The sequence below is a fragment of the Diceros bicornis genome, chromosome 12 (assembly GCF_020826845.1).
Source record: "Diceros bicornis minor isolate mBicDic1 chromosome 12, mDicBic1.mat.cur, whole genome shotgun sequence".
Taxonomy (NCBI): Eukaryota; Metazoa; Chordata; class Mammalia; order Perissodactyla; family Rhinocerotidae; genus Diceros; species Diceros bicornis.
Genome location: NC_080751.1, coordinates 46,934,195 through 46,955,198, shown reverse-complemented (window position 1 = coordinate 46,955,198; position 21,004 = coordinate 46,934,195). Strand labels below are relative to the sequence as shown.

At 36.2% G+C, this 21,004-nt stretch overlaps 1 protein-coding gene across 1 annotated transcript in view; it reads right to left on the bottom strand.

Moving 5' to 3' along the window:
- CEBPZ (CCAAT enhancer binding protein zeta) overlaps window positions 1-21,004 on the bottom strand; it is a 26,706-nt gene extending 5,702 nt beyond the window's left edge. Inside the window, exons 1-13 of the mRNA XM_058551421.1 lie at window positions 20,826-21,004; window positions 17,288-18,789; window positions 11,501-11,732; window positions 10,740-10,923; window positions 9,226-9,314; window positions 7,149-7,202; window positions 6,476-6,578; window positions 6,311-6,379; window positions 4,856-4,922; window positions 3,728-3,828; window positions 2,632-2,689; window positions 2,119-2,312; window positions 1,296-1,382 (exon numbers count right to left, since the gene is read on the bottom strand). Of these exons, the coding sequence (XP_058407404.1) occupies window positions 1,296-1,382; window positions 2,119-2,312; window positions 2,632-2,689; window positions 3,728-3,828; window positions 4,856-4,922; window positions 6,311-6,379; window positions 6,476-6,578; window positions 7,149-7,202; window positions 9,226-9,314; window positions 10,740-10,923; window positions 11,501-11,732; window positions 17,288-18,789; window positions 20,826-20,981 (2,896 nt within the window). The 5' untranslated portion in view covers window positions 20,982-21,004. The remainder of the gene's footprint in view (window positions 1-1,295; window positions 1,383-2,118; window positions 2,313-2,631; window positions 2,690-3,727; window positions 3,829-4,855; window positions 4,923-6,310; window positions 6,380-6,475; window positions 6,579-7,148; window positions 7,203-9,225; window positions 9,315-10,739; window positions 10,924-11,500; window positions 11,733-17,287; window positions 18,790-20,825) is intronic.

Here is a 21,004-nt window from a genome sequence, read left to right as displayed (position 1 = left end):
TGTTCTAATGTAAACATGCATCAGATAAATCTAATTCAGAGAACTATGATTGTTGGCAGGATTTGAAAAAGCTGATAAAAATTCTGTAGGCATACAAGACTCTGAGAGACTACTACCAATATATATATAGTTACTATTTTATTATTTTTGATACTCATTGCCAAAAATATTTTTAATATTTATTGTTTAATTTTAATAAAATATTGTCAAGCATTTTAATTATTTTTAACTTTACCAGTTTTTTAAATTTTTCATTAGTATTTACTAGTAAGCAGAAGCTAGAGAGGCATTAGAAGCAAAGCATGACCAAAAAAAGGAAGCCTGTGAATTTATCCACAGACTTAAGGAATCAAATATTTATAATAGTGCTTTTTACATTTTATTAAAAACTTAAAATTGTCACCTAATATACTACATTTTTATTTTATTAGCACCTTCCAAGTGTTATACTAAAAGGCATAATCTGTTATGACATAACTTTCAAAAATGCTAGAAAACAAATTAGCAGAAAGAAGAATTCATATCCTTTTTTTTTTTTTTGTGAGGAAGATCAGCCCTGAGCTAACATCAGTGCTAATCCTCCTCTTTTTGCTGAGGAAGACCGGCTCTGAGCTAACATCTATTGCCAATCCTCCTCCTTCCCCACCTCTCCAAAGCCCCAGTAGATAGTTGTATGTCATAGTTGCACATCCTTCTAGTTGCTGTATGTGGGATGCGGCCTCAGCATGGCCGGCCGGAGAAGCAGTGCGTCGGTGCACGCCCGGGATCCGAACCCGGGCCGCCAGTAGCGGAGTGCGCGCACTTAACCACTAAACCATGGGGCCGGCCCCATATCCTTTTTAAGTAAGACACTTTTGAAGTTAGAATCCTTTTGTCATGGCAGTAAAATGGCAGATCTCACAAAAAAGGAAAATTAAAGTTAATAAAGAGCATGGATTTTTTAGAAGAGTCAAATGGAAAAGAATAAGAATTGGTTGAGAAAAGGAAAAAGGCAGTAGGTGTCTATGGAAACTCCAGGGCTTACATATATAATTGAATGGTTTAAACATGAATGAAAAGATGATCTAGAGGTATTTAAATGTGAGAGGACGGAATTTAGGAAGAGAAAACAATTGAAGGTGTATATGGGGAACAATTTTCACATATTAAAAATACATAAAACTGTTGTTATCCATTATAAAAACAAAAACTAAATTGTACTATCCAATTTAGAAAAGTTAATTTCCCAAAATGATAAAAGTAACTTTCACACACACACTGCTTAGGTTTAAGAGAGACTAAATGCATTTTCTTACCTTGAAACGATCCAGCAAAGTCAAAATCATTTGCACCTTTTCTCTTGCTTCTCTTAGTATTGACTTCGGAGCTGACTTCATCAAGTTCTGTTACCAAAAAAAAACCCAAAACCAAAAAAAATGTGCTATTAAGCAATTTAAAAACAATTAAGACTGCTATAGGGCGATGATGAATATTGATTAACTTTTAGAAACTGCTAATTACTATTCTAACATTAAAAAAAGGCAACACAACAGCTCAACAGATATTGCACCAACAGCCTAATTGTTTTTTTTAAAATTTTTTAATTTATTTTTATTTTTTTTTGAGGAAGATCAGCCCTGAGCTAACATCCATGCTAATCCTCCTCTTTTTGCTGAGGAAGACTGGCTCTGAGCTAACATCTATTGCCAATCCTCCTCCTTTTTCTGCCCCCCACCCCCCCAAAGCCCCAGTAGATAGTTGCATGTCATAGTTGCACATCCTTCTAGTTGCTGTATGTGGGATGCGGCCTCAGCATGGCCGGAGAAGCGGTGCATTGGTGCGCGCCCGGGATCCGAACCCGGGCCGCCAGTAGCGGAGCGCGCGCACTTAACCGCTAAGCCACGGGGCTGGCCCAGCCTAATTGTTGATTAAAATAAAAGTCCAAAACTCAAAACTCAACTGCTTCAAAAAACCCTTCAGTTCCAATGAGCCGGATAAAGGTCCTCTCTAAATTTTTGGCCCATCTGAGTATTAAACTGAATACAGAGTAATATTAAAAAACCTTCAACAGAAAAACTAGCCTACACTGAGAAAGAAAGGAAGACACAGTTTGTTTCTCTTATATTTTAAAATGCTTACCTGGAATGCTCTCATTTTCATCATCTAACACATCCATGAATGTTCCTCCCTCTTCATCGATGTTGGTAAATTCTTCATTCATACTTCCTAAAGAAACTTCATCATCGTCCAGGTTATCAAGGTCATCGTCACTACCTTCTGAATCTTCATCTTCTGGGTCAGCCTTAGCTCCTTTTGTTTTCTTTTTCAAGTTGCTGAAGAAAAATAACAATAACAACTTGTAACGTAAAAGAGGACATTGTTTTCTGAAGTGTGTTTTGGTGACTAGCAGGGTATTAGGCTATTAACACATTTAAACAGAGAGTTACAGATGGCTCAGAGCCTTTAATTAATATACTGATGTGCATTATAAAGGTCCAAAATCAAAGTACTCTATCCATTTCCCAAACTTATTTCAATACATTTCTCCTATACATCACACAGTCCTGTGCTCTACTGTTCTGAGGGACAGTAATTTGGGCAATGCTGGGAAAACGGTAAAAAAAAAAAAAAAAAAAGATTTAAGTACTTTACCCAGCAAAATCAAGGTCATCCTTTTCAGAAGTGAAACAATTATCATCTTCAAATGTATCTGCCAGAGAACAATATACAAATTATGAGATACAGCAAGGAACAACAAAGTTGACATATGTCTTGTATCTGAATCAATTAACACATGGTCATGATTCTGCTGTTTATGACAAGTAAACAAAATGATATAAATCTGACTATTGCTGGTGTGTTTTATTAATCTACATTAACCTGTGAATATACTGACCTTAATTAAATCCCTAAACTAAAATGGGTTGCAGTGAATTTCAGTTATTTTTTTTTTTTTTTTTTCGGTGAGGAAGATCAGCCCTGAGCTAACATCCACGCCAATCCTCCTCTTTTTGCTGAGGAAGACTGACCCTGAACTAACATCTGTGCCCATCTTCCTCCACTTTATGTGGGACGTGGCCACAGCATGGCCTGACAAGCGGTGCGTCGGTGCACGCCCAGGATCTGAACCTGGGCCGCCAGCAGCGGAGCGCGTGCACTTAACCCGCTACACCACAGGGCTGCCCCTCAGCTTCCTTCTACAGTTCTTTTAAGGAAAGAGGGTAAATATCAAATAAAATGATGTTTAGCAACTGCAGCCCTTTTTACTTTATTAGACCTACTTAAGTGCCTATTTTTAGTAGATATAGTACAATATGCAAAAAAAGTGAACTCAATGTAAGCTTTTCTAATTTCCCATGGTTTTTTGTTTTCAGTCTAAATTTCAACTAAAATTTTTCTAGCTCTGTGAATTATAAAGATAAAATACATGGAACAGCAGACTATTGCTACCAGTAGTGCAAGGAGATTAGAAATTTCTCTTTCAGAAGAAATTTGGCCTTAAGAGGGAATACTCATGTAAATACAAATTTTTTTTCCCCATGAACTGTCCAAGCACAATCATATATTTATCTGGAGCAAATGTGGGTGAAATGCCACATGCCACCAAAATATTTTTCAAACCTCCATTGTGATTTGTGTGGTATTCTTAACTAAGTGATTTTTTAAAACTAAGGTCACTTCTACCCCTAATATTCCATGGTTCTAATAAATAATTTTACAAATTGAAGAGTCAAGGAAAACAAATTACCAATCATCTTTTCAAATTCTTCATCATCCACATCTTCTATACTTTCTTCATCTGCATTCCGTTTTTGTTTCTCTTTAACAATAGCAACTTTTTTATAATACCTAAAATAAAATGCATGTTACATATTTGATAATTTTGTTAAAGGGCGCATTTTACCATAATCAAAGCACCTATGACCAGTGACACAAACAAGTGTAAAAGCTGTTAATTCAGTTGGATATAAATGACTAAAATTTGTATTAATTATAGAAAAAATAGTTTTGAATTCAACAAATAGCTGGAAACTTTTGAAATGTGAAGTACAATAAATTGCAAAGATTTAGGTTTAGTTCTTCATAAAAACACCTCAACTGATCTTAATTAAATGGTATGGTAAAAAGTTGTTTTAGCATCAACACTAATGATGTAAGTATTAGCATATTATAAAATATGGCTCTAAATGACCTCAAATCACAACATTTTATAATTTGGTCCTTTTCTTATACCAGGGTACAGTGAAACTTAGCATTGTGCAGATGGAATCACACCCTCAAAATTTTTCACACAAAATGTTTTAAAAAAAGCAAACTAAATCAAACCACATTAACCAATCAGATGAGATAATGCTTCCTGTACTACTATAAGGCGTTAGTAAGAATACTAGTGGATTTAGGACTTATCTCTAAAGTAGCACAATGAGTTTTGCTAATTCTGTTTAGAGCCATGTTTTAGACAAATACTCATGAGTTGTTGATTGTTATGTTACACTGGTACAGATTTAAAGCCTGTAAGAAAATTACTATATTAAAAAAAGAAATTAGTGGGGGGTGGGCACAAGGGTTGGAGGGATGCATTTATATGGTGACTGACAAACAATAATGTACAACAAAAATTTCACACACACAAAAAAGAAATTAAAGATTAAGTTCCACAAAATCAAGATTCATAAAACAAAATTTATGCTAAATTATTAAAAACAAAACCCCTATATTTACTTGTGTTAGTTTCACTTGGATATCAATTGTCACCAAAATGCATAGACATATCCCTCAATCTTTTCAAGATAGGCCTATGTTATAAAGCATTTTATGGATTCTAAAAATTTAAATTTTAACACTTCCCCAAATGAAATTATATTAAGTATATTACCTGTAGAAAAACACTTCATCCACTGGTATTTGGCTTTCTTCTTTTGCAAGGAACTCCTTACTGTTCACTAGGAAAATAAATTTTTTTTATTAAAGTAATCTTTTTATGTTATTGAGGTTCTTAAGACTAAATACAGCATACCTACAATTCTAAAGTCTCAAAACGTAAGGAAGGTGGACAGAAGGGATCCTATAGTACAATGGACAATCTCTGGAAAAAGTCTGTGTGGAGGAGACCCAACATTTGAAACTGTTTGTTGGCTACAATGAAGTATGTAGCCATCAGTGCTTCACAGTGAAAGAACAGGGTCCTCTCATGTCCTCTAATTGCATCCAGAATCTAAATCGCAAGAGAAATAAAAATTCAAAGAGCTCTCTTAAATAATCACTTTAAATTTGTCATTTTCATTTCAGAAAAACAACAATAATGCCTGCCATTCTGGGAATAGGAAGTAAAAATATAAACAGAATTATCCACAATTTTACTTAATACTGAGGAAAACTAAGAAAAAAGAGTAAGAAACTGGAAAAATATGAGTTTTTCCCTCTTCAGGATAAAAATTTCTGACTCATCTTGATTAAAAGGGGATTTGACCTCTAATTCTAACTCTGTTAACTTTGGGCAAGGCCTTTTATATCTCCGGAGCTCTGCGAAATGTCAGTTGGAAGTTAAATGATTTATAAGGTGTAACTTAACCTTAGTCTCTGAACAAAAAGGAGCTGGGATCTGATATGCAAAGAAATGTCTGCTCTGAACAGAAAAACAGAGAATCAGATCCACGAGATGGGTACTAAATACCCATGGAAGGCTATCAACTAAGTTTACAATGATGCTCTGTGACGAAACCAATTGTGGGTTTATGCTAAGCCCATATTACAGAGCTTAAGATGGTCTGAACTATAAAAGATAATTATATATGGGGGGGTCACTGATAAAGCTGTAGATACAAGAACGGCAAAATGTTGATAACTGTTGAAGCTGGGTGATGGTTACAGAGGAGTTCATCACACTATCTGTGTATTTACTTTGGATATGTTTGAAATTTTCTGCAATAAAGTTAAAAAACAAAAGGCCCAGGGGTTGGCCCCATGGCGGAGTAGTTAAAGTTCCATGCGCTCCGCTTCAGCAGCCTGGGTTCACAGGTTCGGATCCCAGGTGCGGACCTGCTCCACTCATCAGCCATGTTGTGGAGGCATCCCACATACAAAGTGGAGGAAGACTGGCACAGATGTTAGCTCAGGGCTAATCTTCCTCAAGCAAAAAAAAAAAAAAAAAAAAAGGCGCAATCAGACATAGTAAACGTGAGCATGCATACACATGCTTGGGAACAAAAGATGGATAACATCTCTAGTGCTTAGGTTTTATTCTGATAAGGTGGAGCAAAGAATAACACAATTTATGTGTTACTGACTTGCACTGTCTTGCCAGTTTCAACTGTCCAGGCTTTATACTTACCAGCAAGACTGCGAATATCATTCAGAAAATGTTTTCTTTTTGGCTGCATCACAACACTGTCTGTGTTTTCTGAAATGTAAAATCAAGACAGTGTAATGTAAAACCTAGTTATATGCTCATACTGTTTATCAAATATCAACAGTGAAAAATGAAATGGAAGCATACCTTTGCCTTTATGTGGCTTTGGATTGCGGTACACAAATCGATCCAAGAATCTCATTAGTGTGAAATCTTGCAGCGGGTCCCCTGAATACTGAATATAATTTCCCTAATAGGTGGGGTGGGGGTGGGAATTAAGAACTTAAATTATATATATGCATCCAGATAAGAAAAAAGAGGAAAAACTTAAGAATCTATTACATTGCATCAAAGGCACAAATATGCAGTAAATGACCCTTCAAATATCCCTCTCATCCACAATATTCTTTACTTGAAGAAATTAAACACACATTGATACATATACATATATAGTCTATGATGCACTGCTGATTTTATGAATAGGTAAATAATACTAATACTGTAAGTCACCTAACCATTAACCAGGAACCAAACCCTGAAGTGGCAAACACAGCAAACGGGAAAGGGCAGGGCAATTTTTCTCCAGGGGAAAAGCCAGAATGTAATAAATAACTGTTGTGGTTTTCTAATATTCTGTACTTTCATTCATCTCAGAGTGGGAAGACTTATCTGTTGCTCTGTATTAAACAAGCCACTGCTCCTTTACAATAGCAGAAAAATATATCTGGTTGAGAAAACACTGTATGACCAATAATTGATCATTTAAAACTAGATTACTTATTTTTTCTTATTTCTTGTCTTCTGAATATCTTAGACTTACCTGAAGGATAGTCTTTGCAAAAAGGGCCACAGAGGGATGAAAATGCTCAGATAGCTAAAAAGAAAAATGTGAATAGGGTCAACTCTTACTACAACTGTAGATTATTTAAGAAAATCCAAAGAACCAAAACTTAACCCAATACATTAGAAGAGTGATTCTTAAAATTTTGGCCTCAGGAGCACTTTATACACTTAAAAATCAAGGACCTCAAAAGCTTCCTTAATTTAAGTGGGATATATCTATTGATATCTACCTTATTAGAAATTACAACAGAAAAATTTTAAGCATTTATAGTTCATGTAAAATAACAATAAACCTACTACATATTAATATAAATGTTTTATGAAAAATAACTATTTTTTCATAACAAATAAACATAGTGAGAAGAGTAGCATTATTTTAGTTTTGCAAATCTATTTACTGTCTGGCTTAAAAGAAGACGGTGGATTCTCATATATGCTTCTGTATTTCATGTTATTTAAACCGAAGTAGATGAAAATCTGGCCTCACACAGAAATACAGTTGGAAAAAGTAGGATTAACTAATAGCCTTTCACATATTTTCTTCTTTGATACTATACTGAAACTGAAGATCAGTTGCAATATGGACTCTGAAACCACATCAATCAGCTTTTGATACTTGCTACTTAAAATTAATTGGTCTACTTTGAATGGATCTTTTGTTCACACATGAATTTGTAACACTGTGTATTGGTCATTTGGAAAATAGTAATCTGGTGAGTTATGCAATCCTTCCAAATGTTGGCCACATTTCATTCAACGTTATCACAAGTCACATTGTTAGTATCACCACTGATTTCATCAGAAAAGCTTTTACATACTGAGAAACTGTTAAGCTCAAGGTGGTGGTTACAAGATTTCTAAAATTTTAACCTTTGCTTCAAAGCTTGAATTTTATCATTGACAACAAATACTGTCAGCTGTTTTGCTTGAAGTAATAGGTTTGCTTCATTCATTTCCAAGAATATGTCTCCCAAATACCCAAGTCTGAATAACCAGTCTATCCGTCAGCCAGTTCTTAAAAGAGCTAGTTGAGTTTCCAACAACTCCACAGGCACTTTTCCTTGAGACATGAGACAACCTTCATACTTCATACTTCACACTTCACACTTATGTGGCAGAAGTGCATTATGCACTTTTGCTATATATGCACACAGAGTATTAAAAAGACATGTACTTTAGGGCCAAGATAATAAAAGCAATAATTTTTCCTGCTTTATCCTTCTTATGTGATACTGCTTTTTTTTCCCTTTCCTGCAAGTATGTGGCAGTGAAGAATATAACAGCTACGACTGTACTGTCTTTGTTTTTGCTAAGGCGCCAGCAGTTTTATCCATCATTTCTTAAATACCATCAGTGCCACTGTCAACACGGTGACAAAGGCAAATAACATCTTGGTATATAATATGCAAGTAGTTGTGACCTTGCAGACTCACTGAAAAGGTATCAGGCACCCACAGGACTCTGCATAGGAAGACACTTATTTGCTTCACCAAAAATCGTAGCTTTAATAAATTACCAAATTTTATTTTATTTATTTTACCAAATAAATTTGGTAAAAGCTTCTTTTACCAAAGAAATCATAGAAAAGTTATTAGAAATATGAGTTCCTCTTACACATTTAAAAAGTAACTTTATTTGCAAAAAGTTCTGTCATCACAAAACTTTTCAGGGATATCTGATGCATAAAGCAAAACAATCATTTTATAAAGTCATGATGTGCAATAATCTACTTACAAAAAGCAAAATTTATTTATAGCCATGTACAACATCCTTATTTTGCATGCACACTATTTAAGATTTTCTAGATGTGAATGCAGAAATGTGTAAATGTGTAAATTTGATGTTTATCAGAGGTAACAGAAATAACGGGTTATAAAGCATTACAGGCAGGTGACACACTTAAAATTGCTTCCTTATGCCAATTAACTAATGTCTAAATAACTAAACTCCTCTATTTATCATTTACAAGAAAAATGGAAACCTCAAGGTATTAGATTCATGTGGGCAAATATATAGCATACAATGAATTAAAAGACAATTTAAAATTATTTTACCTTTTTGAGTTCCCAAAGACTTGTATTTTCAGCTCCACAGAACAAAGGGTTTCTACTGAATGGATCATACGTGTTTAACCGTTTGCCACCTGAGAACAAAAAACAGTATTTCTCAAATGCTTTACTCCTAGCCCAAGAGGTCACTAAAACCACTACCATTAATGTTGTCACTGATACCTACAATTTTCAACATTCAGTTAGCCAGGCAGCCTATCTAGATTAAAAACTTCAAGCCCCATAAAGAATTTATCTTGGTACCCAAGCTAGCATTTGCTATTGAATAAACCAGGCAGTATGTTTATCCCAACTACTAAAAACTCCCTTTCAAAACTTCCTTTTTCAAAAAGCAAAAAAAGGTGGCCATATCTGGGTCAATTAGGTCATAAGCGTTAAAGATGGCAAATAACTTGAAGAGGAAATAGGTCTAAATTCTTTGGGAACTTTAGAGTGCAGTGAATAACTGTCATTAACGTATGCCCCAAAATAATTCTCACTTGGAACACGTTTTACAATATCTTCTTCATGTTTTCAGAAACTCAGGATTAAAAAATTTAAAGCAAAGGCCTTTCAGAACACACTCTGACCTGTCCACTGCATATTGCACATGCTCACCATCCGTCTAAAGGATTATTCTCAGTTTAGCCTTCAGGGCATGAAGAGATGGATTCTTTTAAAAACTTTCCTGGTGGCTACATACTCCTCTTTTATACTTCACAGGCAAACAGAAGTTTGGAGAGATGAAATAATCTGACCAAGAGTCTCACAACAAGTTTGAAGAAATGGGTCTGGCACATTTCTTGACCCTCAAGGCTAGTGTGCTTTTCTTTACAGTCTCAAATGAAGAGGCTGCGTTTCTAAGATTTCTTTTGGCTGTAATATTCTATTAACAGACTTAACTCAGTTTGTGTGTGTGTATGGAAAACCTAAAGTTTCTATCTCACAGAAAGTTTTCAACCCCAAAATGTTACTTTAAGGAACTGTAAAGGGTGAATATGATACTCAAACAAAATAACCAAAAGTTCCACACAATTTACAACATATAACCAAATACTTTTGTTTATAAATCAAACTTTCATGTACACACATTTGTTGTCTTCATATATGTTCCACGTTTGACGCCTTTACATGTATAAAGGCCAAGAAACTAAAACTGGTCCAAAGGCATAAACTTATTACATTGATAGCTGAGAGAAAAGAGATTTATTATGCACCTAACATGTCCATAGTTCTCTCACTAAATCTTCACAGCTCCAAAAGGTACTTGCTTTAATTTCTAAGATTTAAATTATTTTAAAATGTATATTATCTGTAGTATTGTTAATAAATCAATGATTCAATATAAAAAATTTACTTCTAAGGTCCTGAACATATCTAGTTATGAGCTCCCATTTAAAAAAAAGCAATATAGAGGACTTCTAAAATGGTGTAATATTAATTTCTATTACTATCACAGGGGGATCCAATTCCCTGGTTTAAAGATTCAAGAAAATAATTTAAAGATTTAGGAAGCTCACCTTTCAAATTATCAAAGTGCACCCAAGAAGCAGACTCTGATTTTTTGGTTTCCATATGACTTTCAGACACAGTTTCGTCTGTCTCAACTTTTTTCACTGTATCTGTTTCTTTATCTGCATCAGTGAATTTTTCTATGTCTTCATCATCTCGTATGTCAATAAAATTTTCTTCATCATCAGACTCCTAAAAAAACAGTTTAATGAATCTGCATTAATCAACTGGAAGTCTGTATTCAATTATGTGAGGTAGTTGTGAAGAAGATTTGCTTATTGCAATTCTGGTGAAACATTAAAGTTCCATTAATGAATATTCAGAACGAAAGGAGATCATATTCTTATTTCTAAATGTAATAGAGCTGTGAGCCAAGAATCCTTGAGATTTGGGGACTTTATTACATGAAAACAATCAGTCCGTAAATGAATTTCTGATGTGTTCTAAATAACCCTACAAGGCAGGTACTATAATGACCATTTCACAACTGAGGAAACAGACTTCAGAGATATATTGGCTCTACAACCTTGGGTAACTATCTCATATAATCGCAGGTTAGAGTAGTGCAGTTTATTACCAGTAAAGGGGTCAAACAACAAGCTCACCTAGGAAACTACCCCTGGGACTAACATCCAGGTCTGTCCAACTCCAGGACTCACATTCCTACATGCTCCGGAGAACTAAGTAAGTTATTGTCATTTAAGCAAAGAATAAAAATACCAATATATTTCAGAACCCACTCGATATAAAAAGCAGTTGTAAAATATACCGGATGATCATCTAGTTGACTTCTTAAACCTGGTTTTGCTTTAAGGATCTCAGACACAAGGTACAAAGCTCCACATATGAATGGTGGCATCTGTTCACAAGTAACTTGAAGTAACCTCTTCACAAAAGCCTTCACCCTGCGCAACACGATGTCAGCTTTCAGAGACTTGTAGACAAGGTTAAGAAACATGGCTTGTTTAGAACACAACATCAATCCTGGATCCAACATCTTCCTGTAAAACAAAAACGAGATCAAATGTTTATTCATAAAACATCTCTACAAGCAGCAGTCACATAAGAGAGGCAACTACTAACCTCATCTCAGTTAAGGATAATCTTCCTGCTTATTTTAGAATAAGAGACCATTTCTGCCCTAAGATGTAAAATTGGAAGTCAATGACCAGAAGAGAAAGAACGATGATAGTACCAGGAAAAACCAAAACAAAACAAAAACAAATACCACAGAGGCAAGAGACTTTGTTTTTGTGGTTTCTTTTCTCTTTTCCAAGTGGTTTTTCATTCTCTAGACCAACAGGGCACAGCCCTAACAGTGTAACTTTTATATAGATACAGAACCACGCATGAAAGGCTAATCCAAAACCAAATAAGGAAAACTGACCTATGAAAGCAGTGGACTAGACCAGGGCTCTTATCTTTGTATCACTACCTACTAGATGGGTGATCAGAGGCAGCCTCCACATGGTTCTAGACAAGACCATACATTATAGTAGAAAACTAAATTGTAAGGACTTCAGAGAATCTCTAGTCCAATGTACTAATTGTATAACACCCTTCCCATACATGCTATTCTCTCTGTCTAGTAACTGTCTGCTCATCCATCGTATCTAAAATACGTTCCTCCATTATTCTCTATATCAGTCCCATGTTTACCTTCTTCACAGTTTAACACACATTTTTGCCTTTCTCTCCTTTTCCCCTAAAGTCCAATGAACAGGGACTGTGCCTGTGTTATTCATTGTTGTAATCCCAGTGCCTGGCACTGAATAAATGCTCAATATCTGTTTAATGAATAAGTGGTTCACTCCACGGTAAGTGGTTGTGCAACATCTCTAGTGACTGTGGATTGTTCACTCTCTCACTAGGAACCCAATCCAATTTTGGACAACTCATTTTGCCAGAAAATACCTTCTTTACCCACAGCTCAAATCTGCTCCTGTGTTATTTCCAACTATTAATTCAACTACTGCCCTCTGAAGCGACATAAAATAACCTAAACACAAGCAACAAAAGCAAAAATAAACAAACGGGACTACATCAAACTAAACAGCTTCTGCGCAGCAAAGGAAACAATCAAAAAAATGAAAAGGCAACCTACAGAATGGGAGAAAATATCTGCAAACCATGTATCTGATAAGGGGTTAATATCAAAAATATATAAGAAACCTCATACAATTCAATAGCAAAAAACCCAAATAATCTGATTAAAAAATGGGCAAAGGATCTGAATAGACATTTTCCCAAGGAAGACATACAAATGGCCAACAGGTACACAAAAAGGTGCTTGACATCACTAATTATCAGGGAAATGCAAATCAAAACAATGAGATATCAATTCACACCTGTTAGGATGACTATTATCAAAAAGACAAGAGAGAACAAACGGTGAGGATGTGAAAATGGAACACTGGTACACTGTTGGTAGAAATATAAATTGGTACAGCCATTATGGAAAACAGTACGGAAGTTCCTCAAAAAATTAAAAACAGAACTACCACATAATCCAGCAAGTCCACCTCTGGGTACATATTCGAACGAAATGAAATTAGTATCTTGAAGAGATATCTGCAACTCCCGTGTTCATTGCATTATTCACAATGGCCAAAGTATGGAAACAACCTAAGTGTCTGTTGAGAGATGAATGGATAATGAAGATGTGGTATATATACGTATATATATAATGGAATATTATTCAGCCACGAGAAAGGAGGAAATCCTATTTGCAGCATGTATGAACCTGGAGGACATTATGCTAAGTGAAGAATGAGAAAGAGAAAGACAAATACTGTATGATTTCACTTAATGTGGAATCTAAAAGAAAATCTAAATCTAAAAACTAAAAAAAAAATCAAACTCATAGAAACAGAGAAGAGATGGTGGTGGCAGGGGATGGGGGAAATGGGGAGATGTTGGTCAAAGGGTGAAAACTCAGTCTAAGATGAATAAGTTCTGAGGGTCTAATGTACAGGATGGTGACTATAGTTAATAATACTGCATTGTATACTTGAAATTTGCTGAGAGTAGATACTAAGCATTCTTATCACCAAAAAAAAGAAAAAAAGGAGTAACTGTGAGGTGACGGATGTGTTAATTAACTTGATTATGGTAATCATTACAACGTATACGTACATCAAATCATGTATAAATGTACACTTTAAATACATACAATATTATTTGTCAATTATATCTCAATAAAGTTGGTAAAAAAACACACAACAAAATAAGCTAATTACACTTTTATATGACAGCCTTTCAGACACTTGACTCTACATAGCTATTATGTGTCCTTCTCTACCTAAAGTCTCTCTTGGGCAGGCTGCTCAACTATTATATGATAATTTTTAAATTCTCTCTTTAGCCTAGTTGCTGAATCCTAGAGAAATGCTCCAACTGTTTTGGACCACCAGACATTAGGACACCCAGAATTAACACAATCCTTCAGATGTGCTCATGTGAAATCATTACTTCTTGCTCTAAGCATGTCTACTAACTTTTTCCCACTAATATTAGAACTGAAAATATTTAACCTTGGGAGGCATATTTATACTGCTCTGCACACCCAGTTTTCCTCATTTGTCCATAATTCTAGTACCTATTGGTGATATTCTGAGATATTTGGTATTATTCAATCTTTGATATTCAATTTTCTCTCTTCACATTTAAATTTTCAACATTTCCATCCATTTTGCAACTCATTTGTAATCATAAATTCCATTACACATCAACAGAAACATTTGAGAAGAATTTAGATAGGTGTGTCTCCACGATTTGACAGAAAACATATTCCTGAAGTTTTTGATAAATCACATTTTTGTAAACCAAATCATTTCTTCATTTCTTTTACCCCTTAATCAATATTAGGTAATTTTTATTTAAAGGATTCTTAATAAAACCAAGAGGAAATATATACTTTAGGAAGGCTTAAAAGCCCTTTGAGGAAATCCATCGGTGAGAGCTCTTGGCAAGCAGTAATTTAAAGAATTGAGGAATGTACTCCTCAGAGATGTTAGACTGTTGTGTTAAACACTGAGATGTTAAGTGGATATTAGAAAAACATGTTCTCCAACATATTCCAAACATTTTCTAAAAATTAGACAGTTTTATGACCCTCGAAAGTTACAAAAAAAATCTAAGGCCCCAAAACCTCTACATTTTCAGCCTTGGAACTCTTTCCAAACTAAAAAAGTTAAGTATTTATTACTTAAAAAAAACTGCAGACTCTTAATAAGAGTATGGAAAGGTCATTGAGATTCTTTTTAGTGTACAGTGCAATGGGTGCCATGAAACATCATGAACTCCAAGGCCAGTGGACCCGGATTTACCACCTAACTTGGCCTCATAATTGTCTGCGTGACCTGCACAAATTACTGCACCTCACAGACTGGAGAGCTGTTCGAGGCTTAAACTAAAGATGTGCATGTGAATAATATTAACAATAGCAGCCAACATTTACAGAGCACTCACTGTGTGTCAGGCACTGTTAAGTGCTTAACATACACATGAAGATTACATGGGTTAACATGTACATTAACTCACTAATCTTATTAAAGTCTCAGTTCTGTCATTTTCTAGCTGTGTAACCTTGGGAAGTTTCATCATCTTCATAATAACCCTACGGGGATAGGTGCTTTCCTCTCTTATTTTATAGATGAATAAACCAAGGCACAGTAAAATGGGATCATTCATGAATACCAATATCTTCTTAATGAGGACTAAGTAATTTGGCCCAAGTTACACAGCCAACTAACAGCTGGGACTAAAATCCAGGCAGCGTGGCTTAAGTCCAAGATATTAACCACTACACTGTATTTCTCACAAGATATATGTATGTAAAATTACAAAAATGAATTAGAAGGCAATACACAGCTTGTTGGTATACCTGAACAGTTCCAAAGCATTTTCATACTGTTCAAAATATCATCCCTCAATGGGTGCGCTGCAGGACAGTTGCAAGATTCCATAAACAAAACCTTAACCCCAATATTAAAAAAATTCCAAAACTGCAACCCTCAACCCTCTCCATCTAACAAACTTTCCTGTTTACTATCTGTCTTCCCCAATGTGAATGTAAGCAACTCTAGGGGTGGGAATTGTGTTCACTGTGCTATGTCCTGACCACCTGGAACAGTGTCCAGCATATGACTGGCACTCAAAAATTTCTTGTTGAAAAATTAACTCAAAGTGGATCAAAGACTTGAAGGTAAGACCTGAAACTATAAAACTCCTAGAAGAAAATATAGGCAGAATACTCTTTGACATTAGTCTTAGAGGGATCTTTTTGAATCCCATGTCTACTCAGATAAGGGAAACAAAAGAAAACATAAACAAGTGGGACTTTATCAGACTAAAGAGCTTCTCAAGGCAAATGAAACCAGGATCAAAATGAAAAGACAACCCATCAGCTGGGAGACAATATTTGTAAATCATATATCCAACAAGGGTGGATATATATATATCTCCTTAATATATAAAGAACTCACACAACTGAACAACAAAAAAAACAAACAACCTGATCAAAAAATTGGCAGAGGATATGAACAGGCATTTTTCCAAGGAAGATATACAGATGGCCAACAGGCACATGCAAAGATGTTCAACATCACTAATCATCAGGGAAATGCAAATCAAAACTACACTAACATACCACCTTATACTCAGGAGAATGGCTACAATCACCAAGACAAAAAATAACAAATGTTGGAGAGGATGTGGAGAAAAGGGAACCCTCATTCACTGCTGGTGGGAACGCAAACTGGTGCAGCCTCTATGGAAAACAGTGTGGAGATTCCTCAAAAAATTAAAAGTAGAAATACCTTATGATCCAGCTATCCCACTTCTGGGTATTTATCCAAAGAACTTGAAATCAGCAATCCAAAGAGGCTTATGCACCCCTAAGTTCACTGCAGCATTATTCACTGTAGCCAAGAAGCAGAAGCAACCCAAGTGTCCATTGACAGATGACTGGATAAAGAAGATGTGGTATATATATACAATGGAATACTACTTAGCCATAAAAAAAGACAAAATCGTCCCATTTGCAACATGGATGGACCTGGAGGTTATTATGTTAAGTGAAATAAAAAATTTCTTGTTGAATGAATTACTAAATGGCTGTGTGAAGGACAGGAGGAAGAAATATAGGACTGAGGATGGGGGGAGGAGGAGAAGGAAACTTCAATTATATCTGCAGTTCTATTTCTTTAATATCCAAAAAGATTTAAAACAAATATAAAAAATGTTAATGTTGAAATATTAGATGGTAGGATACAGATGCTTTGTTGGGGTGTTATTTTCTTGTATTTTAACAACTTCTCAAAATAAAAAACAACGTATTCAAAGCACATAACATAGTTGTCCAACAGAGGAAAAAAGATTAAGTGACTTACTCAAAGTTGGTGAGTAGCAAGTTGCTGGGCGGGGAAGGGGGCCGGGGAGGGTGTGCAAAATCCAATTTTCTAAGTCCTTCTCTTGACCCACAGAGGGGTACTGCATGTGCTGTATTAGATCACCTTATTCCTTACATTCACATATTGGAAGGGTATCTACTTACCTATATAATGCTGCATAATATCGATCCGATATTGTCTGCTGAGAATTCATTACTTGGAAAAGCAACATTAAAGCCTGCACACTGGTATTAAAATTCACAATATGTAACACTTTAAACAGTGTGTCAACCTGCTCCTTCACTTTGTCATCACCAGTCTGGGCATAAGGGTATGCCCTATTCACTCCTGTTAAAAGGGCACTAAGCATTTTTGATTCAATATCTTTTTTCTTGATACAAGTCCGAAAAAAACAAAAATAAAGAGTTATTAATTTGTTAGCCAATTCACTTTCTTCATGGGAGAGGGCCATTTGATTTAAAAAGCAAATCGCATAATATTGTGCTTTGGAGCTGATATTTGAGCGAAAGAGCAGCCTTTCTACTTCACCACACACAACGCCTTTCATATTGGGATGCTTACACAGCAATGTCTCTAATAGATGGGAGGCTTTTGTGGCTATTCTGTTTTGAGGATCTCCCAGTTTATTTACCACCTGCACAAGAAGGGCCTTCTCTTCCTCAGGTTTGTTACAAAGGAGCTCATGAGCCACTGTAAGGGCTCGAGTTTTGGTGGCTACTAATGAATCATGACTTAAAGTTTCTAAGACCTGCACAAATTCAGCCACTAGATGTTTCAGCTGGTGTTCAAAATACCATAGGATCAGCCTCCTGTCTCTTGAATCCTTGTTGCCACTGGACAACTTTTCTAGTTTGTTGAAAGGATGCTGGCTGAAAATCCGTAGCTTCCGACTGTCTGGCAAAAGGTCTGTAATGAGTAACTCTTTGAAAGTATCCAAAGCCATGAGGCACTGCTGTTTGCTGCCCTTCTTTTTAACAAGGTTCACGAGAGTTTCTACAAACTGGAGTGTGTGAATAGCATCATCCTGAATAAGCAGAATCATGGCTGCCATCCTGTCACCTAGCGTCCCTGATGACACAATTGCCTTCATCCAGGTAGAAGAGCCTCCCTTTTGATTATTCGTCTTATTTTTGAATAAGTTGATTTCATGCTCATACAACTTCTGAGCCAACGTTTTGTACTTAGACACAACATCCCGAGGCTGGAGTTCCAAAGAATATTCATTGCTATACTCTAGATCATACCATTTGCCTCCAGGCTTGAGTAATAACGTCTGTCTCTCAAAGAATTCAAAGATGTCCTGTTGTTTATCTTTCTTCACTTTTGGTGTGGCACTGTTGTTCTCAATAGAATGTTGTTCTGACTTTTTATTTTTCACTTTACTACCGATTGATTTCCTTTCATTTTCTGCTGCATTTTGCTTTCTATTATCTACTTTAGATACTTTTGCTTCTTTTTCGCTGGCATCTTCTTTTTTAGCTGGTTCATCTTCTTCAATTAAGAAAGCTTTTGCATACTTGGCCAAACTAAGATTTTGAATAAACGCTTCCAATTCACCTTGTTGAAGGTCATCAATTGCTCCTTTTTTGCCTCCATCCACCATTTCTTCATTCTCATCCAAAGTAGCCAGCATAAGGTAATCTTGCTGCATAAAAACATAAGTTAAAAATAAATTACATATCCAACAGTTTAGTTAAAACTTCAAAATTTAATGTGAAATTTGTATCTTTGAAATCAATTAAATTGAGTCATCATGCTATTGCCTGGGTTCCCATCCTACACCAAAATAAATACTTGACTGATCAAAGATTTAAATGTGAAAGAAATAAAACCATAAAATAATAGGAGAAAGCGTAACATAATTTAAAAAATAATTTCCGAGTAGGGAAAACCTTTCCAGGGCCCATAAAGCAAAGGATGGGTAAATTTATTCTCCCCCATACAAAACATACACAAAAATCAAAAGACAAGTAAACTGGAAAAGAAAAACACTGGCAACTCATATCAAAGTAATTGGCCTTATTACTTAATGTAAAAGTTTCTACACATCAGCTGAGGAAGCAACAAATCACCCAAAAGAGAGATGTGCAAAAGATATAAACAAATGGTTCATAGGGAAAAGTGGTTCTTTGAAAATATGAAAAGATGCTCAACCTCACTGACATTTAGAGAAATCCAAATTAAAACCACAATGATACATTTATTTTTTAATCTGTCAGATGAGCAAAGATACAATTATGACAGGTGGTATTGGGGAAAGGCACTTTCCTACTTGGCTGATGGGAGTGTAAATAGGCACAACCTCTATTGAGGGCAATCTGCCAACTTCAATCAAAATACAAGACACACATTCTTTGACCCAGCAGTTCTATTTCTACAAGTTTAGATTACACATACACTTACAAATGTGGGAAAAAATATATATTCAAGGTTATTTACTGAAAGATTATTTAAAAGAGCAAAAGACTTGCGGCTGGCCTGGTGGCAGAGCAGTTAAGTTCGTGCCTTCCAGTTCCACAGCCCGGGTTCGCCAGTTTGGATCCCAGGCACGGACCTACTCACCGCTCAAGCCATGCTGAGGCAGTGTCCCACATAAAAGAGCTACAACTCTACAACTATGACACACAACTATGTACTGGGGCTTTGGGGAGGAAAAAAAAAAAAAAAAGAGGAAGACTGGTAACAGATGTTAGCACAGGGCCAATCTTCCTCAAAAAAAAAAATGATGACAACCAACTTGAAAGGTGTTCTGCTTTAAAAAAAAATAGCGAAAGACTTGACAACTTAAATACCCACAATAAATGGCTGGTTAGATAAATTAAGGCAAACAGGATGATTTAGGCAGACACAAAACCAGTGACACGTACAGATATGGAAGGATCTCTAAGATAGTAAGAAAAAAAAGATACAAAATTATTATGTCACATATTTGCTCCAAATCTTCTAATGGTTTCGCGTCAAATTCAGAACAAAGGCCCACTCTCTTACCTCATTTCTTATTACTCTCCCCTTATCTCTGCTTCAGCTACACTGACATTGTTGTCGTTCATGGAACAACACAGCTCACTCCTTTCTTTTCTTCAGGTTTCTGCTCAAACATCTCAGTGATGGGCGATCATCTCATTTATAACCGTGATGCCCTCTCCCACTCCTTATCCTCGTTTTATTTTTCTCCATAACACTACTCAGCGTCTGACATACTATGTACTCAAAAGTTTAGTTACTGCTTCTTTCCCTTAATTAGGATGTAAAATCCAAGAAAGCAGAGGGTTTCTCGAGCGTGCAGCGCGCACGTGCGTGTACTCTGTGAGAACAGAAGTTAAAACCCCAAAACTGCTGGAGTTCAAAACACTGATGCCACGAGGTCAGGACCAAAAACTGTCAGTCCTCTCCGACCTCACACAGTGCCAGTTATACCACGTCAATAAAATGAGATGATCGCCTACATTCTAAGAAACACCACAGCACAAAAACGTTCAATTCTAAACTACTTTTTTCTTGCAAATAGCAGTGGAAAAGAAGAAGTGCGGGGAGCGCACAGAGCACATTTCGAAGCAGGGATCCGGGTCGAGGACGCCCTCCCACTCCGCAGCTCGGGGGCGGCCGGGCCATTTGCCCAGCCACGAGAGGGACCACTCCCCGCGCCTCTGGCCCCCTTCTCCGCAAGTCCAAGACCATTACCTTGGTGCCTCCGAGCCGTAACACTTCCTCCAGGGAGAACCCATTCGCGGCTTCATCGTTATCATCCTCGTCTTCCTCGTCCGGATCTTCGACCCCCTCCTCCGGACCCCAGGGCCGCCTGGCATGGAACTCCAAAGGTTTTCGGGCAGCCGCCATGACTAGCACAGCACGCGCGAATA